This window comes from Dermacentor variabilis, chromosome 4 (genome assembly GCF_050947875.1).
Source record: "Dermacentor variabilis isolate Ectoservices chromosome 4, ASM5094787v1, whole genome shotgun sequence".
Classification (NCBI taxonomy): Eukaryota; Metazoa; Arthropoda; class Arachnida; order Ixodida; family Ixodidae; genus Dermacentor; species Dermacentor variabilis.
This window is the reverse complement of record NC_134571.1, coordinates 118,208,355-118,235,686: the sequence shown is the minus strand read 5'-3', so window position 1 is coordinate 118,235,686 and position 27,332 is coordinate 118,208,355. Positions and strand designations below refer to the sequence as shown.

The window sequence follows — 27,332 nt, the reverse complement described above, 5'->3', positions numbered from 1 at the left end:
AGCATATCCGACGCGCACCTTGGAAGCTGCGCGAAAAAGCTTAGCGTTAATATCGTTATGTATCCCACCCTCCTTATTTATTGCCCCGAGAGGGGCCTTTAGGGTACATAAATGAAGAAGAAAAAAACAATTTGTGTACGGGTTATCGTGCTGACCAAAGTGTGGGTTTTTCAATAGTGCATGTTACTATTCTAAAGGTGAAGAGATGGACAAAGGGGCGAGGGTCATAGTGAGAAGCGGCGCTGGAGGGGGGGGGGGGGGGGGGGGGTGAGGGTTACCTGACCCCGGTCAGGGTGGCCCGTCCGGTGCATCCGCGTACAGGCGGACTCGATTGTTTTCGTTGAGTACCCGGGAGGCCGTGCGTCGAGTGCGCGCGTCGCACAGGGGTCCGTTGATGATGCGGGCGCTTTGTGTGCTCACAGATGGGAAAGCGATAGCGGGTCGCGAGCCGATGAAAGATATTGGGAGTGACAGGCGATAAACGGCGCACCTATATTAACCGGTTTCCCACGGTCGGCCGAGATTCGACATCCGAGAACATTCGATGCGAAGAGCTCGCCGCCAACGTGTTAATCCTGGTCCCGCCAGTTCCTCGCGTTTATGGTTCGCCCAGCGACCTCCATCGAAAGCGGCTGCAGCATCAACCTGATCAGTTAAAGTTGCATAAAACCGCTGGATGTTTTGTTTATTTTAGAAGTTCTTACTTTCTTTGAGCGTTAGGCGAGGAGCGACGGCAAGCGGAAATAACACTGCAGGCTGCACGAAAGCACTAGTTGCTGGGCGAGTAGTGCAGATCAACGTACAGTGGCTGGAAGTGAAAAGTACCTCTCGTTAAACTCTGGTAAGTGAGCGACCGAATTTGCATTCTCTGGTTTGTTTCAGTTCAGGTCAGTTATTAGGCTCACGTAGTTTATGGCGACTCAGCCGTCATCAAATAATCTTCCATGTCACCGCAATACAGACTACCTTCTTTTTTAAAGAACCCGGACCGCTATCTTCGTTACCTAGGCGCCCATATTTACAAGCCAAGCACGCATCTAAGTCTCGGTGACTGTACCCCTCCTAATATTTCCTTCCGGGTCTCTCCAGCGGGAGGAGGAATTGCACAGAACTGGCACGCCGGCGCAGCCGATGCGGGACGCTGACTCCTTATTTTACCTTAAACGTTCTCTTCTAGTGTCATGGCTGGCGGCATTCTCGATTGAGACAGTTTTCTCGCAGAAAAAATGCCTAGTCGAGATTCCAGTACAACACAGTGCAAGGATTATGCTGTAGACGAAAGCAGTTGGGGTCATTGCATCATAGCGTAAATTGTTAGCGCTGAGAAACGCACGTTTCGCTTCACCACCTGCTTTTCGTCGCCACACGTACCCTCGGCGACTAAAGACCCTGAGAGAATAATTTATGAAACTCTCAGCATACAAAGAGACAAGGAGAATCGCATCAGGATTCTCTCATATGGCGTCTCGAAGAGGGCGGCATATTAGGCCAGATAAGTTCCAGCCTTCCTTCCTTAGTCCACAGTTTCATTGTATTCAGTAACACTCAGTTGTAATCCCGGCATCATTGCCGTCCGTCTTAATTTTTATGTAAGCACTTTACCACTGAAATAAATTATGCATTCGTTACTCGTTTCCCTCCGAGTTATCCGAAACCCTAAAATATGCAGCCCGTGCTGCTGGTACACTTTGGAGCCCATCGCTAAGCTTGATGTCCTTTGCAAAGCACACTGACGCGACGTCACATTTACGTCCAGTCCCTAAAACAATATGTTTCGTCGGACTCGAACTCGGTGGTTGCACCACGCACATGACGTTGGTCTCCTGAATGGGGACTGGATAGTAGATCCTATTAGCAACCGTGGGGACCACGCCGCGATGGAGGCGTGGTGCACAAAGCAGGCCGTGTGTTGGTATTTTGCTGGATGTGAAATAATTCCAATTGGTCGATATTAAGCTGTAGCCTCTGTAGTTCAGGCGCAATTCTCAGACATCAACCCCGTCATTCAGCCAATCCCTTATTCCCTTCAGCGCAGAAGAGGGGTGGGAAATGCTTCTAGTATGCAAAGGGTTTTCCGTATTTGAGCCATCATCTGTCTTGATCAGCAAGTTCACAGTAGATTTCGGTAAACAATTTTCTTCATCGAAACCAAAAAAAAAATCTCAGCTGTTTTACCTTAGTCTGTGGCGATCACGATAACTTTACGGTCGTCGAGAAAACAATACCTAGAGCCACTGCTCTGTCTGCGACGCTCTCTTCACCGCGCGCACAACGGCACAGAGGCGAAGCAAAGGTGCAGACGATTTCGAGAAACCGTCGCATTACGACCGTCAACGGAACGCTCGCACGAGCGTTCTCGTAACTGCACCGATAAGCGCAGGGTGTTGCAGCCAACCCTGTAAACATCATATATTGCATGTACACGACACTCTGACGAGCGTGTCGCCACCAGTCACACATGGACCGAAATGCGCGCTTGACCCCCAGTCACATTTCGGCCTATTTTTCACGTCTGATCACCTCCTTCTTTATTTCCGCAACAGCTTTTAGAGCGTCAGTAGTATACAGGTATTTTTGGACAGACTCTATAAAAAGAGTTCAACATGAAATACCACTACTCTTTCTCGAACTTCATGCTGGAGAAAATAGGGCTCAGCGATCATGTGTAACTCTTTTTCTATGCCATAGGGCAAGCTAACTCAAAAAAAAAAAAAAAGATAAGAGAAACCAGCACATGCTCTGCACGTTGGATGGTGAATTCTTGCACGAAACCTAAGCAATCTGTCTGCATCTGTAGCAATCAAAAAGAGAAAACGCAACCAGAAGCTGGAGCGAGTGGAACCGGCGTGCTACTCTACTCAGAGCACTGTCAAATTCCGCCATATTGTTAACTTCTGCAATGGCGGTGTTTTGAGGCAATCAGAGACGCCGTAGCAGCCCTGTGGGCCAATCAGACCTGGGAAGATGGCGAATTCCACAATTAAGCGAAAGCTGGCAATTCCCTGAACAGCACCGCCGGAGGCGGTACCGGCTAGACATTGCGAAAGAAACCAAAGCGGTTGAAGTGCTTACGAGCACCGTAGAGAAGCGCATACTACAGTGGCCCCGTCATTATCGGTTTCAGAAACTATGGATCTTATTATCAGAACTATGATCAGATAAGAACTATGGATTACTGACGCGGACGCAGGGCTAAGGGCGGAAACATTGTGGGGAAAAGGGAGGGAACTTTGTTTAAAACGCCCGACCGACGATTTAAAAATTACTTTTGGAGGCACGGAAATTTGGACGAGCTGGTAACGGTTGTTTGCTAATGTGGACGGTGGCGCGAAAAGCGAAGACACTCGGTAGATTGTTCGGGAAACGTGAGCAACAAAGCCTTATCAAACATCGTCCAAATGATCCTGCATCTAGCTGTCTCGACGATGCCACCGCACGACAAATATAGCGCATGCAGCTTCTCAGTTGTGCACGCGAAAGGAGCGCGTTAGTACACTACTATCTATTCTTAACGCGAACGCCTGACTAATAACAAAAAAAAGAGCCAATGCTTAAGCCTAATGGACTCTTAAACAGACTAAAGAGATAGGGTGACATGAAACATTAAACAGACAACCTTGCACAAAGAAATAGTCCGGAGACCTTCACCCCACATCTCAGCTACAGATGATAGTGGAATACAAAGTGTATATTCCATTTAAGAGCGGACCACATCATACATTGAGCTTTTCCTTCAACATCTAGTGACCATGCGTAGAGTGAACGAGAATATTCTGGCATATTATTCCCTGAACCGGAAACATTTCACCTAGCTGACGCAATTGCATTGTACAGTATACATAGCGCGGCAAAGCAGCACAGTTAGCAAAGCAAGCACAGTTAGCCGTGTGCTTCGTATAGCGAGTTTGAGGCCACGAGGCACCACACTCGCTCCCGTGACATATCTGACATGCGCATCGAAAACAACAAAAGCCCTGCCGATTGCATTCTGTTCCACCGCAGCGATTGCCCCGAGTAAAGAGTTTATCGCGATGCACTGGCTAACACCTTTGAACGCACCAAGCCGATTCATTGCACATATCCGCCTATCTGCAATGAATACAAGGACATCGCGTGCTTCTTCATCCGGTGTTTTCTTGTACTGCACACAAGCGTATCGCTAGTGGCGGCTGAAGCATCCGGCCAGAGTGACTGCACACATTCGCCCCAAAGCTCGCCTCTGCTGGTAAACCGCCGCTTCCGTCCCCTGCCGATCGCTCATCGATCACAACGCGCTACTCTCCGGCGAGATCAGGCGACTCGATCATGCGAACGAAAAGTGTGGCAGTAACCTGTAGTCCCACGTTAACAGCGAAGCTTTCTGTGCAGGCCCCCCCCCCCCGCCCCCCCCCCGGGCTTTACGTGACCGTGGCTGTTAGGTGCTCCTGCTGTCTGGCCGAATAGGCCCATACATCGAAAAAAAAAACTAATTGAGTGCTCAATGGTGGGATCGAACTTCAGTCCCCAGCAAAGCAGCCCGACGTTCTCACACTCAGGCCGCATTTCCTTTTTTTTTTCTTTCGCTGTTGGGCCATTAGGCCACAATCGCACGCATCGCGTCTGTTGTGCCAACGCCACAACCAACCCTTTTTGAGACGATCGCCGCGGGAGTCGCAATGCGAAGCACTGGCGCTCGTGAGCAGATGCGTGCCCAGGACTGAAAAGATGCAGGAACGAAATGAGCAAATTTGTGGCGTTTGTATAATCGCTTCCGTCATATATCACAACACGGGTACCGGACCTGCGTAATTGTTTTAATTGATGCGTTGCTGGCACGCTTGTCGGCGAAAACAAAGGTGGATGGGATCGGAACTGTGTAGGGTACGCGACTCAATTACTGATGGTTTAGCTATTGCCTCCGCTATACGAATATCCAAAATCGGTGCGTAACATGGAACCTTGAACCCCAAAGTCAATGTTTTTTTCAAGTACAAAAAGGAGTACACAGTGGCTTTTGAATGTCTGTAATGACCCAACCCCAAACTCGAACCCCAAAGTCATTTCTTTTTCGAGTACAGAAAGGAGTACACAGTGGTTCTTGAATGTCTGTAATGACGTATGCCTCTCCTTGAAATATTCGTTTCGTGTCGACCTAAAAGCAGGTACTGGCTCGAATGAAATTACTATGTGTGTACGCCTTCATCCGGTGCTTTGTTTATTGAAGTTAAAATCGAGGCGAGAAATTTCTAAGCGTCTGTCCTGGTTTTACCATATTTTTTGTTCATATATCTGGAATTTCTGACGCTGTTGTCCACTTGTCGAAACGTTGGATGCTAAAACGTTGATGCTCATCCAAATTTGTCTCATGCCCAGATTGGGAGATGTGTCAAATTAAGTGAATTACAAAGTGAACTGCAAATAGGAAAAATCAGAGTACGCCTGACTATTCAAAGCCCGGTTAAATGCCCGTTGTACGCGAAACTGATTCACTCGCCCTGGCTCTTTGCAGAGGAAGAGATTTCCTGCGGCAGCATGGACCCCGCGCATGCCCTGTGGCAGCTGGTTGCTGCTTCCATCCTGCTTTACCTGGTTCACTGGTACATGTGAGTAACGCGCTTCGACGCTCACTAACAGCGCGCCGTCGTATGCACAGGAAACCCGACGGACGAAAATGGGTTTGAGCGTGTATGGCGGACACTCCCAAGCCAGTAACTGCTAGTTACCGATATCCTAAAGAACAAAGAAAAAAAAGAATGGTCGTTCTTTTTTCACCAGAGTTAACATACCGGGCCGAAACCCGGAAGCTAACGAAGACGTTTGAAAGGAAGCTGAGAATCGTGCGCCAACCGTCTGGAAGCATAGTGCTAGAGGCAACGATAAGAGAAGTGTAAATAAAGGCCGAACACGAAGCTAGCTAATAATTCAGCAGAGAAGTAGGAGTAGTGGTGTTCCGCGGCATGTACTACGCCGAACAGTACAGATAAATGGTGGTCTATATAGAGTGACAGAACAATGCCAAGCGAAAACGAAGCGCAATCGAGGGTGACGGGATATTAGGCGATGCGGTAAAATCGGGAAATTCGCCGACGCGGCGCGTTGTCGGCTAACGCAATACGGGGTGAATCGGTTTTGTAAGGGGAGCTCTTCATCCTTCAGTGATTATAACCGTGGAAATGATTATCATCATCAAGATAACAAAGTAGTACTTCACCGCATGCGGCATACATCGCTGCCACTGATTCGCTCGAAACGTCTTGTCTCCGCTCTGAAACAGGAAGAGGAAACAGCATTTCAACTACTTCAAAGACCTCGGCATTCCAGGGCCAGAGCCAAGCATCATCACCGGCAACATGAGCGAACTGCGAATGAAGGTAGGCATGCAGTGGGCGCCTCATCCACACGTGGCCTGTATCTCTTTGCGGATGAGCGTATCTTGGATTACAATCACCAGCGCAAGCATGGAAACATAAATTAGAGCAGCGGAGATTCCAACGATATTGAAGGTAGTGTTAACTACAGTGATTCAGCCAAAAAAAAGCCTCGGGCTTGAGTCAACACTTCGACAAGAGTACTTGTCTGTATAGGGGCGGCAGCAATCTTTCCTGGCAGCGTCAACGCAGCTCTTAATCTCCAAGGGGCGAGGAGAAAGACCGGCTACTCAAACCGCAGTAACCAACCTACAGCACTGGTTACTAAGCCGCAGTAGTGACAAGCCGCAGTAACATAATCAGGTAACTTAAACAGGCTAGGTGACTGTTTGTCACCGTCCCGTTTCAAAGGAGATTCAATGAATCATCGTGATCATTATTTCCAAAATAGTAAGTGGGTGATACAGCTGGAAGTGTGGAAAAGGAGGGATTAGTTATGATAGTAAATGGGGTGGAAAGGGCGCTGCAGCTGTCTCAACGGCGTAGCGGGGATGAATAAAAAGAAAGGGATAAAGACGTCTTGCGTGTAAGCGGGAGGCGTCAATCCGGCGAAATCAGTTCTCCCAAAAAGCAGAGATGTGCCCTGGACAGCTGGAAAGCGAGTTCCTAAAAAAAATTTTGTATTAGTATTTTATTGCTTAGGGACATCCCTTTGGATCTCCACGCGTCTCATCATAGGCACGTAGCGGTCCGTCCCAAAACAAAATTCATTCATTCATTCATTCGTTCGTTTTTAATAAAATTGAAGAAAGTGGCCGAGACCATCGTAACTGTTTCGCCTTTCCACGCGCACCTCAGTTGTCCTGCGGCAAGAGGAGAAGAAAGGAGGAAAGAGAAGGGCGGAGGAGCGTAGCGGAAGGGAGATGTTGACGAGAAAACAAGGCTTCGTGCAAGATTTTACAGGACTGCGCCGAAATTGTTCAACGTGTAGTCTCTTTTTCAACGATGTCATTACGCGATGTTTGCGGCTTGTGTGAAAAATGAGTACCCTGTCTTGTAAACTGGGACGTTGCCTATGAAAAATTACGCTAACTACCCTCATTCGCCGTTGCTCTCGACTCACACTAAAGCTTTTTGTCACCACTATTGCAGACACCTACCGTGGCCTATAGGGAATGGTTAGAGAAGTACGGTAAAGTAGTGGGGTGAGTACACTGTTACTGTTTAACCTTCAAAATGCATGTTAACGCTTTTCTAAATTTTTTTAGGAGGAATCATAAATTCCTTAGTCTAACCATAAACATGATTTACGCCCTGGCGCTATATTTGATAAAGCGTTGTTTCTTCGGGCAGGTACTTCAACGGCTACCGTCCTGTTCTGCTCATCGCTGACCTGGATTTGCTCAAGATGGTTCAAGTGAAGGACTTTCATGATTTCATTGACAGAAGCGTACGTATTAGGTTCTTCTTTTTTTCTTTAGATGCCCAGATGTGCTCGCCTACAATAATTCTCAGTACCCATCGAACAAAGGCACCTTCTAGCTGATCTTCGACGTCTGACGTTTTTGAAATGCCATTGCATCTTTTCCAGCTTTCAAATCATTGAAGTGGTTTAATTATGTTACAAATTTCATTGCCGTCAATCCAAAACGGGTTATAATGAGAAACAAGACATCTTGTGGAACGTACACACAAAAAAAAAGTGGAAGTTATCTGCACTCTGGTTATTACGTATAATTGAGCTGTGTCTGGCACATGCCATCTTAAGATCGCGAAAACGCGACAGTACATGGACAAGAAAACAGGCAGGACAATTGGCCAACGGGTAGAAGCAAAGTGTACACCCGCGTCAATATTTACGAAGGCTGACGGTACGTATATGAATAAACCACTTCCATGCAGTACCGGCTATATCCGTCTTTATATCCGGGATGAATATGTTTTTGTCATAGCCTTAGAGTTACCTTGTAAAGGGATTGAAAGCAATGTGAATTATAATACAATTTCTTCCATACCTAGCAATTTGACGTTATCAATTTTTTTTTCTTCCTTCCCCCGTCAGCTTCTCTTCCAATGCAAGCGGCCACCGAGTCCTCACAACAAGTCTCTGATCCAACTAACGGGCAAGCGCTGGAAGGAAGTACGCAGCGTGCTCACTCCCTCCTTCACCACCAACAAGCTCAAGATGGTGAGCATAAGATTTGGAGAACGCTTAAGAGGAACCTTGGGTGCTCCTATCTAAATACTTGTAAAAATAGAATTCGTGTTTCTCGACAACCGCTATGCCAAATTTGACGAGGTTATTGCATTGAAAAGAAAAACTTAAGATTTAGTGACTGTTGGTTTGCAATGTTCCATTAGATCGTCAATTTTTCATTGAAGATTGTCAAAAATCGAAAATTTTCAGAAAATGATAGTGTTAAGTTTACAACTCTCTAACTCAGCAAGTAAAAATTATACCGCAATTCTGTTAACTGCATCTGATAGTACATCTAAAGCGGACAAAATTGATATGTTACACATGAACCTAAAAAAATTCAGTAATATGTAAATACGGCTTTTGCAGAACCCTTGTACACAAAGTAACAAATGCACGTAAGATATAAATTGACATATCGAATTTGCCCGCTTTGAATGATCCAATGGATGTCGTTTACAGAACCTCGATATCCGTTTTTGATGCAGATCTATTAATTTATAAACTTTGTGCCTCTACTTTCTTCGAACTTTCAAATTTTTGATGGTCCTTTTCACAGAATTAAGGCCCTAAATCGAAATTCTGCTTCCAACGGTCACTAGAATTTAACTTTCTCTCTCAAATGCAACACATTTTATTTAAATTGGTCCGGGGTTTATTTCAGAAAAGCGTTTTTGCGTGTTGCATGTACTTGAATAGGCCGCGTCGGAGTTGGGCCCGAGCTAAAGCTTCAAGTTTCGCCTTTTAGAGTGAAACGCGAAAGCATTCAAAGATTTCAAAGAGTTCTCGCTGAGAACGATAATAATAATAATAATAATAATAATACTTTATTGATGACTTGAGAATTACAGTGGAAGAAATCGGGCCTGCCAAAGCCACAGTGGGCTTGAACCGGGATTGAACCGGGATAATCTCCGGGATTGTGACTTGCGGGTCCCGCTCAGCCGGGCTTGCCGGTGTGAACATCTTTCGCCTTCGGTCGCTTTTTGATCGCCAGTCGCGAATGGTTGCACGACCTCCTCAAGTCGCCGGTGTGAATGAGCCATAATCCTTTGTGTACCTCGACAGTTGTCGTACTCTTAATTCCTTCCCATGTTATTTCAACATTATTTTCCCGATATATTTCCTGTAGGAAATCAATTACCTCATGACCGATACCATAATCTTTAAATGTTCCTCAGGAGTTCCCTGTTCACGTTGTCGTATGTGCCGCTTATGTCCAGGAAGGCTAAATACAGAGGTCTATTTTCCGCTTTAGCTATTTCTATGCACTTGGTAAGCGCGAACAGGCTATCATCTAAGCGCCTACCACTCCTGAACCCTTTCTGAAGTTCTCCGAGTATTCTATTACTTTCTACCCATGACTGCATCTTTAATTTCACCGCCTGCATCGCCAGCCTATATATAACTGATGTTATCGTAATTGGTTGGAAGGATTTTATGTTCGTCTTATCGCCTTTCTCTTTATTAATCAAATTCATTTTACTCTGTTTCCAGATGTGCGGAATTTGCTTATTTATTATGACTGCCTCCAATGCTTTTATCAGCGTTTCCTTGCTTCTTGGGCCAAGTTCATTAATTAACTTGATTGGAATTTCGTCTATCCCTGCGGACGTGCATTTTGGAATACTTGCTTCCGCCTTCTTCCAGTGAAGATTTGTCAGTTCAAAGCTGTTTTCTATTGTGCTATCCTGTGTTTCTCCCTCATTTGGGGCGATTACCCTATCGTCTTTCCTAAATGACTTAGCTATAACTTAACCAATGTAGTTCACAGCGTCATCACCCTCTAAACATTTTCCCTCGGCATCGTGAATCTGTTCCTGCTTTCTGTGATTCGCTTTACCCAGCCAGCTTATATGGTTCCAGATTTTTCCTGGACCCCTTTAGCTACATCGCGAACTTCAACCAACCAGCGATCAGAGGACTGCTTTATTTTAGCCTGGACAAGGACCTGCACTTGTTTCTTATGTCGATAAGATTCCCATTTTTAGCCTATTTTCTCTTCAGGTAACTGCGCCCTCTTTGCTTCTCTGTGTTCTCATGATGCCAACCGTCGTTGTTTGATGGCCTCCCTAATTTCCTTATTCCACCAACTTCGCGGCTTCCTCTTTCCTCTCCAGCAGTTTACTCCTATTACTCCTTTTTTGTACTAATGAGTAGTTCTAACTGATTATAATCCCACTTTTCCAGGGGATGTTTCTATCTTGCTTCCTCCATGCCGGCCACTATTTGCGCTATTTGTTCATCATTTAATTTTGCGTACTCTATTTGACTTGCCTGCATTTCTCTTTTGAGCAGGGCTCCTAGCTATAAACTAATACGCTTATGATCAGTTCCTAAGCTGTACTTCCCCTCTTCATCTATTTCCCTTATTACGAACTTGCTATACATCCCCTGCGACATTAAGCAGTAGTCAATGGTCGTTTGCCTGTTACGGGATTCCCACGTGATTTGTCCCTCACACTTAGTTACTATTACTAGGTTGTGATACTCACAGAAGTCTAGCATCAACTTCCCGTTACAATCTGTGAATCCATCCACATCCTCGATGTGGCCATTCATGTCACCCAGCAGAATAATATCAGCACAATGTTTCTACATATTTAGCTTGAGAAATTCAATTCAGTAAGTTCCTCGCTCCGCATGGACGGCCTGGGTATGGGTGGTTTGAAAGCCTTTTGCTTGCCGAAACGATGTCCGACGCTGAACACAGACGCCAGATTTTCGGCGACATGGGGCCCTTAAAGCTGCCACGTTAAAGTGGATGTACGCCCTGGGCATGTCCACAGTCCGTTACCAGCGTGCACAATTCGTTACTAATCTGTTATAGATTAGCCTGACTTGTCGCTGAACCATGGCGCGACAGACGAGTCCCAAGAAGGAAGATATCACAAGCGCTTACTCGCGACTGAAGCTTTATTCGACCAAACACGCATAGTGAAATGCAGGCATCACTAAATGTTCAAATGCTGCTTAATTTACTCTCGTTTTTCTAACGAGTGATGCTTAAACCATAACAGTTGTCCAATGCAGTAAGAAGCGCTCAAGTGACGTGTTTACTGTCAGAATAACTTTTACGTAGTTCATACTTCATTTATATCACTGTTCTTTACGTATTATGACTGGCAACGCAAAAGCCTTCGAAAGCTTCTGCATACCACGTCTAATTTACTCTCGAGGTCCCCTTAATGAGGAAAAAAATAAACTACTCAGAAAAAAAGCTAATCAAAAAGCACTTTATTGGTTCCTTCCCACGCCCACTGTACTAAGTTTCCAATTCACGCAGTGGTCATCAAGTGTTTAAACACGTTTGATAATCTGAGTTATATAACAACATTGCCGCAATAAAAATGTGCATGCCAACTTCATGCCTCCATAAAAATCATTTGTCAGAGACACCTACTTTGCAATAAAGAAACTCGTGGAGAGTAGCCCACTTTATTCGCTTCGTTTGATAGGCAACAATTAGTATAGAATTAGAACTAATAATGACACTGCGGAATGAATTCAAGCAGAGTTTGGGTATGAATGATACTAACTTGGACTTATATTCCACTCCACGTACACCCTCCATGTGTAGTTGTCCCGGGTCAGCCTTGATCAGTGAAGACAGTGCTGGAATTTATATCATACGCAATTCTGCGCGCTATCCTGGTGCGCCCGAATACACAAAGCAATAACGACCACCAGTGTCTAGTGTTCTGCCGCTTCTGCGATAAATACATGTGGCTCGCATATACAGGGCACCGACAGGAAGAAATGCGAGCAGAACAGTAGCATTGCCGAAGTCCCTCAAAACACTTGCTCGCTTATGTTCTCAGCGGACGATCACCACGTGTTTCTCGCGGTGAAACATGGTGTTCGTGTAGCTGATGCATGTATTCAGCACGCGAGACTTATTGATAACAGCCCCCACAAAAGTGACCCTGGGACCACCGTGGCATGTGCTTTTTTGCGGTTTGCAGCTGGCTCCTGGCGTGGTGTGCAGCGTAAAGGAGTTCGAGGAAAAGATCGCGGAGTACGCATGCTCCGGCGAGGAGTTCGAGATCGGCAACCTGTACCAGGCAATGACGTTGGACGTGATCTGCCGCAGTGCCATGGGCATCGAATACAGCATCCAGAAGAACCCCAAGCACAGCCTGCTGATCAGCAGCCGCATGCTTTTCAACAGCACCTTCTCGTGGCTCGCCGTGCTGCTCGGTGAGCGCGATTTGGCGTGCTTAAAAGCCAAAAGAGCTGTAGATTGAACTAGACAAGCTGTGATGTGCATTATGTGCGTGGCACTGTGGAATCTCGCTAGCGGTGGCATCTTGTTAGTAAGGGTAGAGAATACTAGGCCAAGTGGTTACGAATTCGCGAGGCATATGGAAACGCAGGAAAGAAAGCAGCGACAAGGCCAATGAACTTAAGACCGCGCCTTTAGGGCACCCATGCAGACAACGTAACACGCCGAAAGTATTTGGACGTTCTCCTGTGGTACCATGGCGGAAGAGATGTCTCTGTGGGTACAAAATGTATTTGTGTCTTCAACATTGTTTTTCCCGCCACTAGGTACATCCGCCGATGCTGTAGATTACGTGTGCGCTGACATTCAAAGCGCATGGAAGCATCAACCGGTCGGACAGTTATGATAATAAGCGAGAGACACTTAGAGAACTGGTTAAAAAAAGAAGCAAGGACGAAATTGATAAGACCGGATCCGTTGCACGTTTAGGTAACCGTACAAGTTAAACAAAGAGATTTTAGGAGACAAAATATTAAGATGAAGGCAGAAGACTAGTTTTGTAAACATGTTTAAGTTACCCGATTAGCTCTAGCAGGTTAGGTTACTATTTGTCCCCCCTTCGTTGCAAAGGGGATGCCACTAAATCATCGTCTTTTGACTAAAATAGTCTATGCACACCTGAAGGTTCCACGGACATTTGTGTACAAATGCACGAACATTACGCCGATTGCTTATTGACCCAGCTTTGAAATGTGCGATCATAAAACCTGCAGAAACCAAAAGAACAGGTGTCGCCGCAAACGGGTTTGGCATGCCTCGTGCTGAGCAGATGGCACGAACTGATCCTTGTCAGATAAACAGACAGCTTATACTCTGGCTTTTCTTTGTCTGGAACAACACCCACCAAAGCACCAGTAACCTTATATAGGATTCAGCTAATCGTTCTTCCGTTCTTTTGTGCACCATTCAGCCTCATTTCCCGAGATGGAGTTCATACTGAAGCACCTCAATGATTGGAGGCTCGCCAGAATCAACAACGGCGTTCACCCCTTCGAGGAAGTCCAGAAAAAATGCGGAAACATCGTCAGGCAGCGCCAGATCGACAACTCGGTAAACAATCTCCCGTAAATGTGTGACCAATGGGAATATTCCCGCTCACTACTTCAGAGTTCTTAAGTGGCATTTGCTTACAAGTACGGGCAGGTACTTACCATGCAGATCCAGGATAAACTGTAACACGTTTAACCATTTATTCACCGCTAAAAAGGGAACAGAACAGGACTCATATAGTCCGATGCCTTGGCTACGCTGCTTTGCCGACACGCCTGGTGGCAGCATATTTGTAGCGCATCTTATTTTGTACAATCCCGCGCCAAGCAACAATATACAACCACCGCGTACGTGCAGGCCGAAGTGTTGATGAAAACCAGGCTCGACTGTCCGCGGTTCCCTTGACGTAGGATAAGGGATCGATCCAACGTTATTGTCCTGTTTCCCCTCTCGGCGCGAGTCTATCGTGACTCCACTTCAGTCAGTGGTTCATCCTGTCTCTTCGATGCAGGCCCCACAAAAGGACTTGCTGCAGCTGATGATCGAAGCCAAGTCATCCAACGTCGACGTCGGAAGCGTCACCTCGGACCAGCTCACGGCCGCCGACGACAACGAACACGAACTCAAGCAGAGCGCACGTGAGTCGCTATAGTGACTGTGATGAGTTGCCGCTTGTCCAAGTGTCATGTGCGTCCTCTCCGTGAGGTCTTGAGAGACAGTAGCGCGTGTCGCTTCAGCGTGTAGAAACAATGAGCCCTTACCTGAGCCAAAAAAAAATTGAAAGGAATCACAGCCACATAACTAAACAATCAGTGGCAGGTCACCCTACAAAGAAGCTTGACGCAAGAAACTCAAAAATGCCTCGGTGGTGTCGACTCCGTTAGAGTCTGTTGTAGTCCCGTCCCATAGCAGAGAAAGAAAGGAAGGGCTCCACTGTCAACGACGGGGCAGAGCATTCAAATTGCACATACGCTTCGACATCTCCCCAGGCCGAAAGACTGCCGATCCGAGTAGCAGGGCGCTTCGTTTACAAAGCTCCACCAATGTTCGCCCGGCGTCTTACGTGGGGGAGACTCAAAACCTACCCAAAAACAACATGCGGCTTCACAGAAATGGCTTCCGTCGCTTGGACACCCACCGTAGTACCGTAGCCGAACTCTCCCAGACGTTGGATCACAGAATTGGTATTAATGGCGCCGTCGTCCTTAAGACTCACAGGCACCTAGGAAAGAGGCTGCATACCTTTACCCATGGTACATCCAAGCCACCACCTGGGCAATGAACCACTGGTAGAAGCTTCGCCTCCAACATACATACTGAGCCTACGCCCGGGCCGCAAGCCGATTATACAAAAAGCTGCAAAGTGGGCTACAGTTGGATTGGATTCATGGTAACAAACAAAGTTCAGCGCTAAGTAAAATGACAAAGAAAGGAGAGCAGGACACGAGCACCTCTTTCTTTGTCATTTGCCTGAGCGCTGAGTTCTGTTCGGTACCATCAGTGTAAAATGTTTCTGAAACTTCCTGAAGCCACCCCTGGAGGACATAAATTATTTAGGAGCTAAAAGAAAAATATAAAAGAGAGGTGCTCCAGCCCGTACCACTAAGTATAACGGGCTTACCCCTGGAGGAGTCGGAATTACTCCAAAACGTTTGATTAATTTCTAATAAACCTTCTCAGTTCTTGATTGCTTAGTTTGTCTAACTTTAAATGTTCGCCTATACCATACTGATTCCGGACGAATGTTCACCTTCGAACTTCGTATCCGTCGCTCCTGTTTCAATTTATTGACCTACGCAGGCAATAGCGTCGGAGTTGTTTCATTGCATCTATTTTAGAATATTCACTTGTAAGATGACATAGTGGTGGTACACAGTTCTCTTTCTCATGTCCAGCTCCCTCACCGAACGGTCTCTCGTACTCGAGCAGGACGGTCCTGGACGACGACGACATCACGCAGAACGCTTTCCTTGTCCTCGTCGCAGGGTGAGTCTCGCAGAGGTCGCGGATTTTTATCCAAAGTCGACTCTAAGTTACTGCACTGTTAAATATATGAAGCATTCTTTGCCCCATTTTCGGCACATTGCAGGAGGCAGAGGTTCCTGCCTCGCCACGCTTTCATAAAAGAAGAGCAAATAATGTGTGACCGAAAGTGGAGTCAAGTCGAACCTCTGCCCTCGAGCACAACAGCCCAGTGTTCTAACAACTATGGGCCACGATCGCACGCATACTTCTCTCGCCTCGAAGGCAGCCAGCTCTTACTCGGCGCATGCGCCACGTGCCACTTTCTGGTCTCCTTCACTCGTGTGACAGCTGGCGCTTTGAGCCACCGTGTTAGACCGCGCTATCTACGGGATCGGCCTACTTCACCCCCCACTGTACTTTTTTCGTAGTAGTTTAAAGACAAACTGTGTAACGTTGTACTAACTTTATGATCACTCAACTTATACGCGTTCTTAACAATTCTTCGCTGGAGTACAAATGCCATTTTTGTTTTAACATGCACCACATGACATAGACCTACGTACGTACGAATGTATGACACGCAGTTGTGCTGATGACACCGAAACCCGTCTTTCTCTCACTACCCATGTGGAATCCAACAATCGTCACGTCGCAATCTCCCGTCGAATGGCCGGCGTAGAACTGCCCTTGCTGCCACACGAACGTTTTCGACGCGGTCGACGTTGTGCTGCTGTCAACACAAACACAACTACTAAATTTGCACAAGCATGTTGGTTCACCTGGCTTGCGCTTGCGGAACCCCAAACAATGCTGGATAGATAGTGAGGTACCTGCAAAACGCTTCGCATAACATCGATTCATGCAGTGCGTGGAATCTGTAGAATTTTGTGCAGAATTATTACTTCGTTATGCAGGTCATTTTGTTCTAGAGGTGTTCGTTGTAGAGACGTTTGACTGTACTGACAGTCTTATCAAAACGCAATACCAGCCTTAAATAAAAGCGGAGAGTATAGTAAGCACTGCACAACAAAGACGAACGCGTGACTGAAGCTTTAAATAAGCAGCAGTGAATGCGCCGATTCCCCGAGCAATCGCAGCTCGCTTCTGCGGGGGACACCAAAATCATCATTCATCAGCCCTTTCCCTCCCCGTCCCTTTTCCCCAGAGTAGAGTAGCAGGCCAGAGCAAGTTATAGCTCAGGCCGACCTCTCTGCCTTTCTGTAAATAAATTTCTCTCTCTCTTCTCTCACCAAAATGTGAACATGTCCGGCTGTTTGTAAGCAGCAAGTATACGAGTAAAATCTGCACTTAATGGCGCTCACTACCACTTCTTCTGTCAGTCATTGTATACAGATACACAGTTGCCCAAGAAAGCGGACGGCAGAACAGCCGTCTCCGTAGCTCAATCTGCAGAGTATCGCTCGCTTAATGCGAAAGACGTGGGTTCGGCTCCCACCGGCTCCTATAGTTGTATTTTCGTCCACTTTTATTTTGCTTGACCTTATCATTTGTGCACGTCTACTAGAACGACGGGCAATTTTCCGTGCGCTATATCGTTGAATTGACTGTCTGCTGGCGTCGTGTGGTTGTGTCTAACACAGAAATTCAGCCCATCTGTCCCGCTTTTTTCTCGCTCACGGAAAGTTGAGACACTTGTGCGATGACCGCGGCTTCTCCCTCTTCTTTCTCCCTTTCTTAATGGCAAAAATATATGTGCTACTGAAGTGAGGACGTTTTCTCGTCACCACAGATTCGTGGCGGTTATTGCCTAACAAGTTCTAAGGAACCAGTCCACTGCATCACGAAATTGTCTACGGGCACACTGCAGTAAAGAAAGATTCCACACCCGTTCATTCGTGGTATGCGGGGCCAGAATTAGGTTAGTGTAGACGTACGATACGAACATCCGGCACAAAAGGTTCGTCAGGATCCTATTTTCCTGTGCCCGCGACAAGACGGCGCCCGAGATCCGCTGCTGAATCGCAAATGACCAGCTTTACCTTTCCATCTGTTTAAGATAAAATGAAAGGAGATGTAGGGGGGAGTCGGCTTGGCATGGGCATTTGACGAAGGAAGTTAGGTCATTGGCGATACAGTATAACGGGACAATTCTTTAACAAGAAATCCGAAACGTACACGATTCTGGAAGACAGTCACTTGGCGTGACGTAATTTACTAGAGCGCCGTGGGTGTCGTCGGGCCAGTGCGTTCGCCCGAGTTGTGGACACAGAATCTCTGCTGTACAGTAGTTAGGACTGGCTCCACTTTGCGGCGATTGCGATGCAGCCCAATGCTATGACAAGCTAACGGGTTTTGCGTAAGTACGGTATAGCGCAATTGATTGTCATGTATGACTTTCCCTGCTCCTCATCAGGTACGAGACAACGAGCAACACGCTCACGCTCGTATCCCACATGCTTGTGAACTACCCCGAGGTGCAAGAGAAAGTGCGACAGGAACTGCTCGCTGCACTTGGGCCGGACGTGAGTCACTTACGCACGCTTACACTGCGACTTGCGATATTGGCATGTTGCCGACTGTGTGAGTCCCCGCGTGAAATACTGCGGCCTTTCCTATCTGTTCGCCAGGTTTTGCCGATACGACTGATCTTACATCACAGATAAGCGGTGCGGAGCAACCGCAAACGTCTTGCACGTTCTATGGGTATAGCCATAGCTATAAGATAATAGTAATCATCATCAGCCTATTTTATGTACACAGCAGGACGAAGGCCTCTCCTTACGATATCCAATTACCCATGTCCTGCGCCAACCGATTCCAACTAGCACCCGCAAATTTCCCCATTTCTTCGCACCGCCTAGTCTTCTGCCATCCTCTACTGCGCTTCCTTTCTCTTCGTGAGGCTTATAGCGCTTGAAAAGACAAGGACGAAAGAAAGACGTGATACACACAGGCGCTCACAAAGCCTCACGATGTCTTACCAACATGCCCAAATCACTGCATTACAGGATCCCTCCTCTTGGAACCCATTCTGTCTCCCTCATGGTCCAACGGTTAACTAATCTGTGCATTACATGACCTGTCCAGCGCCATATGTTTCTCTTAATGCCAGTTAGAATATCGTCTATACCTGTTTGCTCTCTGATCCAAACCGCTCTCTTTCTGTCCGAGATAGTGGTCCAATTTTGTTTTATGTGTCTGCTCGCGCGCCAAGGTAGTAGCCATTTTCAGATTCCCTCCATTCTTTTGAAGGGCTTAACAAATCACTGTTCAAATAACGTGTGCATGGTAAACGAGCACAGTCTTTTCGCAGATGGAAGGAGGCATTTGTTTCTTCCTTTTGTTTTTTCCACTGAGTCCTGCCTCGTGACCAAACCATCACATGATCACCGTGTTCATCCGTGTCCAGTTATTATCACGACCGCTATTAAAAGGCTGTCATTGCGTCACATCGGCTAGCCACAATTTTATGAGACGCACTTGGTATACGGCGGCCAAGATGAAGCGAAAAGATGCGCAGAAAAGCAGGGAGGTTAACCAGGAGTAGTTCTGGTTGGCTAACCTGTGCGGAGTGAGCAAAGGGGTAAGGATATATTTAGAGAGAGAGGAGATGACAATTAAGGAACCTACAGAAGGCACGCACAATCCAGGTGCGTTATCGGAGTTCGTCAAAGGCGGCACGTAGACTTCACGAACTAAAGGAAAACGGCCCTTGCATGCGCCGTCGTGTGACGCAATCGCAGGAAGCAGCTTCACCGTCGTTCACCTTTGAAGTGCGATGTATCTCCGTTATTTTCTCTCTCTCTCTCTCTCCTTTTTTTCTTTAGCTTCAGGAAAAGGTGGCCGATCATTAGCATCGGGTGCAAATCAGTATCAAATTGTTTCGTTAAGTCGCTGACATGCTAATTCGGAAACGCTTAAACACGACACGTGCATCGTCCTAGCAAATATTAATTTGCATCGGTCTTGGCACTTATAGGCAGCAATATATATTTTGATCGAAACTATAAAATTGGTCATCGGACATGCCTGGCCAAACCTATCCGTTTTAATAATTCATTATCGCAATCAATGATTCGCCTTCGGTCAAAACTGCGAATTTATTTATTTGTTTGTTGATACTGCGCAGCGTTCCCGCATGCTGTCCTCACATGTTCTCGCTTCCGCGCTGTCTTTTTTTTGCCCCGAACAGGAGGAGATCAGTTACAACACGATACAGAAACTGACCTACCTCGACTGCGTCATCCAGGAAACCATGCGGCTGTACCCGCCCATATTCGCGTGAGTACGCGCACATGCTTTCTTTCATGCATTGCAAAAGCACACGCCGTGGCTATTTCAAAGGTGAAGTTGCGCGAAACGCCGCTTAGGCTTTAAAACAGCTCTAAAATTATAGCTCCTTTACGAGGCATCGTGAAAAATAACGACAGCATAGCTGCTCGAAGCATAGTAAAAAATTTCATGCGTTTGTTGTCAAGCATTCTGCGTGCTGTACTTTCTTTTGTGGGTGCCCCCGCGTTAACCATTAAATAATAAGACCACCCGTATAGAAAAAATATTCAAAGTAACTTAAGCAGTTGTACCTTTAGGCGAGTTAGAATTTTACCACAGAAAAAAATAATAAAGAAATAGAGGAGGCTATAGGGAGACAGTCAAGAGGACACATGCCGTATTATTTGTCACTGTTCCTTCTTTTTGCTGCGCTAAGGCTTTTGTTATTTTCGCATAAATTAAGTCGTGCCTAAAATCAACCAGCATCTTTATCAGATAAACAGATACGTGTCCATAGAAAGAAGAGCAGTTCCCGTAATAAAAAATTGCTCTTACGATATAGAATTGTTCATCAGATCAAGTCGCAGCCAATCCTGTCGCTGGACATATTTATTAGTGAAGGCGGCCAGCGAATGGTGAAGAGCACTTACGCACGAAAAGCGTTGAAGCAGCGAAACAGAAGCCCATAATATTATCATGTTCACAAGAGTTATCGGAATGCGAAACTATGATGTTATTTAGGGAGTAAGGTCTGTATATTGCACCCATATACTTCGAGATGGGTGTAGTTTAGTCTAGTAAAGTCTCTTTGTCTGTATTTGACAATCTTGGAAGTATTTCTTGGTTCCTGAGCTCTTTTTACTTTTCGGGGGGCATTTATTTTCTTTTTGTTCCAAAACCAGTAATTCTATACGTAATATCACAGTCGATCACCAGCCATTTTAACATAGCCGAATTGTAGATAGATTCGAGTCCACGTCTGATGCAGCACTGGCGGGTCGAGAGAGGGAACCTTACCTACCCCCCCCCCCCCCGCCCTCTTCCCCAACTACTGGGAGCTACTTGATCCGCCCTTTATCAGTCGTCATAAAAGCGAAAGTTATCCAAACGTTATTAGCACGCATGATTAGACCAGGACAGCGCTCTAAGCAATGCTGAAGGCTGACTTTTACCCAGCTTTTCCTCGACCGTTTTCAACAAATTCAGCCATCTTCCAAAAAGCGAACAGCGAGAACGAGGCGGATTTTGTCTAAGATTAATTACTGTGATTAATTATTTCGCTCGTTTCAAGCGATTTGCGAACAATTCTCACAACTTATGTGTGTTCGTTTTGAAAAGAACATCCGCTTGTTAGACCTACAATGTTTAGATCAATGCTCAGCCTAGGCGGTAGTAAGCGTAGCGGCACCCTGAAGGGGGGAGACAGCCAGACGGAGGAATTCAATAAGAGAAACGCGACACGACGAGAACATCAACGGTATCGGAACGCTGCTGCACTGTCGGTGCAAGAGACGAGAGCCCGGTTGGCGAGGCCAGAGGCAGTGATGCGTCTCTTTCGACAACTTGGTGCACACCTGTTCATCAAATATGGGAGGCAACGACGCACTGCTATATACATATGGACATTTTACTAGTGTTCTGCTTATTAGTGTTTGAGCTTATATTAGTTGTTAATACAGATTGTAACGCGGAAACAGCAAATGTCATCTAGTTAGTAATAGTAGTAGTAGTAGTAGTAGTAGTAGTAGTAGTAGTAGTAGTAGTAGTAGTAGTAGTAGTAGTAGCAGTGGTGGTGATGATGGTGGTGGTGTATAGTAGTAGGCCCTAATGTTAGTGGCAGATACTCACTGTGTGCGTGTGTGTATCGGGGGGGGGGGGGGGGGGGTGATTCCTTCTGCCTTGGTTACTCTCTTAATGTTTTAAACATAATCAAAATATTCAATAATGTCGAGCTTAGTCACAATGGCGGGGCCATCCAAATGAACGTACGCCTGGTTAGCGGGACTATACTTAGAGGGTGCTGGTGTAATACGCGTAGCGTTTGTCGGGCAATCTATAAACAGAGCCGACGTCCGCGCAATTCAAACGAGGAACCGTTTGTTGACTTGCTTTCCGATAAGCAATACCCGTCAATCAGATTTTTTTTTTCTGTTTAGAAGGAAGCTTTAGCTCGGGCCACCTCTAATGCAGACCATTCATAAGCATGTAAAACGCAAAAATGCTTTTCTGAGATAACCAGTGGACCTCTTTGAATTACGTTTGCTGCACTTGAGAAAGTTAAATTCTGAGGTTTTAATTCCCAGAACCACAGTCTATGAAGCACGCCGTAGTGGGGGACTCCGGATTAATTTTGACTAACTGGAGTTCTTTAACGTGCGCCTTACTCTAAGTACACGGGTGCTTTCGCATTTCTCCCCCATCGAAATGCCGTCGCCGTGGCTGGGATTCGATCGAACTAAGTCGTGCTTACCAGCCCAACACCATAGCCACTAAGCAACCACGGCGGGCAGAAAGCTGGTAGGTACAAAACGTGTCAAAAATTTAATTAATAACAGATATCACAGTTCTGTAAATTGCGCCCGTAAGAGCATCTAAAGCGGACAAATTTGATATATATGAATTTACAATTTACGTGAATTTGTGCTTATGCTTACAAAGGTTTCGCAAAAATCTTATTCACATAATGCTGGTATACTTCAGAGCGGTGTGTAAAAGATCAATTTTGTCCAGTTTGCATGCAGTCTTCAGTGCAGTTTACAAAATCCGTTTTTCCTTGCCGAGTTATGGAGTTGTAAACATGATAGTTTCGTATTTAGAAATTTTGAATTTTTTTTCAATATTCTTTTTAAAGCAATTGACGACAGAAATGAAAAATCCACTTCTCACAGTCACTAGATTTTAACTTCTTGTACGCACAACAAATCCCATCACAATTTGGTGCCGTGGTTGCCGAGAAAAACGATTTCTCCTCCCCCTCGTATTGAGATACGAGCCCCGGGGCTAAAGATGTTTGCCAAGTCTCCTCACACACCTGATGCCACGCTCCCCTCTAACGTCCACTAAAGGATATCTTTCTCAAGACACGCATAAAAGAATGGGCGCACGTGGGCGGAGCCCCAAGCACTTTCTGGAATTCTTAGAATGTCAATACGTACGCGTGCATCTAATGTAGATGGCGTACTGAAACACTATTCCAGAAACTAGTTCTTCGCTAGGCCGGGGACAGGCATCCGAGCTGAAGCAGTCAACTCAAATCGTGTTACTGGGCTAATTTATCAAAAACATAGACACCGGCATTGCGCAGCTGATCGCTGACGGAAGGCGAGGAGGCAGACGCAGACATTAAAATTTGCGCGAATGTGCAGAAGCGTCAGTTTTCTTTTTCCCAATATTTTGTAGTTGTCTCTTTGTACGACTCTCTTCAAACGCTCACAGGTAACACTGGCTCTACCAGTTATACATCAGAAAGAATAAGTATATCTCGCCACCTCGTATGCCAGCCGCATTTGAACTCATCCGATTGATTGATTGATTGATTGATTGATTGATTGATTGATTGATTGATTGATTGATTGATTGATTGATTGATTGATTTGGCCCATCATCCCAAAGCAACACTGCAACTTAAATTATGGGGTTTTACGTGCCAGAATCCCGATCTGATTATGGGGCACGCCGTAGAGGGGGACTCCGGAAACTTGGACCACCTGAGGTTCTTTAATGTGCACCTAAATCTAGGTGCACAGGTGTTTTCGCATTTCGCCCCCATCTAAATGCGGCCGCCGTGGGTGGGATTCGATACCGCGACTTCGTGCTTAGCAGCCCAACACCATAGCCACTGAGCAACCACGACGGGTAACACTGGAACTGTGAGAGACACCGTGGCGGAGAGCTCAGGATTGATTTATATTATTATTATATTTTGTTGTTGTTGTTCTTTTGCATTACCCGCCTCGAAATGAACCTCACTGCGCTCGCACACGCAGGTTCGTCACGAGAGAGGCAGTGGTCGACAAGCAGTACGGGAAGCTGAAGATTCCTGCCGGCACGGCGTTGATGGCCGCTACCGAGTACATCCACCGTGACCCCTGCAGCTGGGAAAAGCCGAACACGTTCGACCCCGACAGGTGATCACCACTCGATACTCCCTGCTATCGCCAGTTAGTTGCGCATGAGTGGCTTCGCGGAGTTGGCCAGGCCAACAGAAAGCGTAATGCAGTGTCTGCAGACGCCCGACCGCACATGTGGAAAAATTCACCACGGTAAGCTGTCAACCAGAACATTGATGCATTTCGCGAGAGTCTCCGCTCCGTGTTTCCCAAAACTGGTGCAAGGCTCAGTTTATAACAAAAGGCTAAGCTTTGAGTACTGCCCGTAATCAATGATGCAATTACGATAAATTGTATCTCAATTCATTAAAATAATTAATTGGTCAAACTTTGTCAATTAACAATCGTGCTTGCGATCATCGCACAAATTCTGACATGAGTAAAAAGAATGCCATTTTGTCTCTAGAGTGAGGGAGAAAGGGAGGGAGAGATAATTTACTAGAAATTCAGACAGGTTGGCTTGAGCTAGCATGCTCTGGTCTGCTACTCTGCAAAGGGGAAGGAAAGAAAGGGGACCGAAAAGACTGATATAAGATGATGAGGACAAGAAGGAGAGATGAATATATACACTAATTACACAGTAGGTTCCTTAAAGCCTTGCGTCTAGTCCGATGACCTTCAAGTAGTTCAGAGCAGCCGTCGTAGCGTTTGATGCTACTGTACGGTCACACAGTGCGGGCAAATGAGTACTTTCGGACAATCTTTGCCTGCCAACGAGTACTAGCGCCGAAGCTAGCGTCTTCCGCTGTGATGCGTAGAGAGGGCAGTCGCAAAACAAATGTCAAAGAGTCTCAGACACTTGGCAGCGTTCACAGTTCAGGCTGTTCGCACGACCGATAAGTTGTGCACAGCGTCAAAGTAACGGCGACGCCCAGGCGAATCCAGGGAAGCCCTCTAGCTTGGTGCCGCTTTACTTTAGCCGCGAGGCGGAAAGTCCCGCCGCAATCTATTTCCCGCCAGCGCCTGTACCGATGGTCTGTTTGTACCCCGTAATGTGGCTGTGCAACCTCGCATGAGCGCAGTCTCTAATCTACTGTTTTGATAATCAGAGTGTCGTAGCAAGGACACGCAGTACCTGCCACTGAACCTGCGCGGCATGGAGGTCGCCTGTGTCTGGCACTACAAAGTCACAACTTTCTTCCGAAGACGAACCACGACGGGCCAAGTCCTACTAATAACGGGCTGACTTTGCTGACTGCGCAGGTTCCTTCCCGAGCGGCGCAAGGGCCAGAACCCGCTCGCTTTCCAGCCGTTCGGCGCGGGGCCGCGCAACTGCATCGGCATGCGGTTCGCGCAGATGGAGATGCGCTTCGCGCTCGCACACGTACTGCGCAAGTACCGACTCGAGGCCACGCCCAACACCGACAAGGTATGGCGTAAACATTGACATCTCGCAAGCTTTGGGGACACCAAAGCGACACAGACAATGACAAGCACGAACTTGTGACTATGCTTTATGCGGCAAGCGACGGAGTCATGTGACATACGCACAAAAACAAGAACTTAACTATCAAAACACGTGTCTAATCAAAAAGCGAAAAAGAAAGACCACCTGAAACAAACAGACGACGAAGCCAAGGAAAGCATAGCTTAATTTAACTGTTTTTTTCTTTTATTGCTGATATTTAAATGTACAATTTGAAATGTACAATTAATAAAGTCAAATGAACTGAAAGTGGAAGAAAAGGCAATGTGCCACTGATCGGACACGAACGCACTAACTCCGCTTGCGTGTGCCATGCTTTACCAATTGCGCTACGACGACCGCCTCCGCTCCTGCCCCGTCCACTTTCTTGTGCGTTTGTTGTACCTATGTCTACTAGAACTATAGCACTGGGAGTATTAGACAGCGCCCCTCGAGTCCATTACTGAGATTGTTGTACATCCATTGAACCGCAGGCGCCACGTATTATGAGAAGTTACGAGACACCTCGTCAATGAACTCTCGGATGGTACCTAAAGGCATCAAGACTACCATAACCAAAACTCTCGCTATGCAGCTAGCGAGAAGACTAGGGGAAACCGAGAGGCTCGATTTTTTTTTTTCACAAACGAAGACAGCGCCTAATGAAGCAGGGGAAAGCATAAGAAATTAGCTGTGTATAATTAAGAGAGCAGCGAGGATAGCCCATATTCTAGATTACATTAAAGGTCCCCTCACCAGGCCACACATTAAAATGTTGGTTATGTGCAAGTTGTTATGTGCCTATGTGGAGTGTTCTACCACAAGAATTTTTCAAATTGCTTCATTAATAGCAGCGATAGAAATATTTGAAGTGCCGCAAACCCATGAGAGCGAGTGTGATTGTGAAGAGGAAGAGGCGCCATTTTCTGCAGCTCTTTAGGGAGCGCGACTCAGCAACTTGGGGAAGGGGGGGACGTAAAGAAGAAATAAAAAGAGAGAGAGAGAGAGAGAGAGAGAAGGTTGAGGCGATTGTAGAGCTTGGTACCGTGAGGTACCGCTGTCAGCGGGGAGGTGAGCGTCACCGCCAACATAGACCCTCTCTCTACTTACCCCTGTCTAGCCTCAGTAAGCGAAATTCCGTCCCTGCGTACTACCACACCGGAGCCTGAGGATCGCGTAACGAATACGTCACGGGCCCCACCTTTGTTTTCTTTTTTTCCCTCTCTCTCACGTTTTAGCTAAGTGGCGCACTTCCGGTGACGCCCTCACACACGAGGTGATTCGTTTGTCTAATTTCGCGCAGCGGATGATCTTGCGCACTCTGCACGAGAACACCTGATCAGCAGTACAAGTAAGTGCTACAGTCACGAGCACTGAAGCAGACGCGAGAGGATGAAAGAGCATGATCGCGGCGCTGGAACAAGGTAGAAAATGACAGTTTTGTTCACCGCGCACACAACTGCACGACGTGGGAACAAGCAGACGAAACGGAAGTATAGCTCTCGTTCTACGGTACAAAGTAAAACAAAAAAACATGCAGACATTCAGTTTGTATGTTTTATTGTTTCTAAATATTAATTTGACTATTGAAGCAACAGGTTAAACAAATAACTGATGTTGCCTTGAATAATTATCAGGGTTACGTGTCACTGCAGTGAGTGACGTCACAGCATTGATGTGTACTACGTAGATGCACTTGTGCGTATGACGTCCTCTCCGGCTGGGAGCGCGGCGCCCACTAGGAGAATGGCAAACGGCGGTTGGTTCTCTCCGCGGCGCATATACAGGGAAGTAATACTTG

At 46.5% G+C, this 27,332-nt stretch overlaps 1 protein-coding gene across 1 annotated transcript in view; it reads left to right on the top strand.

Annotated features, from left to right (window-relative positions):
• Positions 1-505: 505 nt before the first annotated feature.
• The window catches only part of LOC142579681 (thromboxane-A synthase-like), a 29,796-nt gene continuing 2,969 nt past the window's right edge, over positions 506-27,332 (top strand). Inside the window, exons 1-14 of the mRNA XM_075690134.1 lie at positions 506-841; positions 5,489-5,582; positions 6,254-6,350; positions 7,500-7,552; positions 7,701-7,797; positions 8,410-8,535; positions 12,510-12,744; positions 13,740-13,879; positions 14,331-14,457; positions 15,715-15,805; positions 18,159-18,267; positions 19,938-20,026; positions 24,004-24,144; positions 25,330-25,495. Of these exons, the coding sequence (XP_075546249.1) occupies positions 5,512-5,582; positions 6,254-6,350; positions 7,500-7,552; positions 7,701-7,797; positions 8,410-8,535; positions 12,510-12,744; positions 13,740-13,879; positions 14,331-14,457; positions 15,715-15,805; positions 18,159-18,267; positions 19,938-20,026; positions 24,004-24,144; positions 25,330-25,495 (1,542 nt within the window). The 5' untranslated portion in view covers positions 506-841; positions 5,489-5,511. The remainder of the gene's footprint in view (positions 842-5,488; positions 5,583-6,253; positions 6,351-7,499; positions 7,553-7,700; positions 7,798-8,409; positions 8,536-12,509; positions 12,745-13,739; positions 13,880-14,330; positions 14,458-15,714; positions 15,806-18,158; positions 18,268-19,937; positions 20,027-24,003; positions 24,145-25,329; positions 25,496-27,332) is intronic.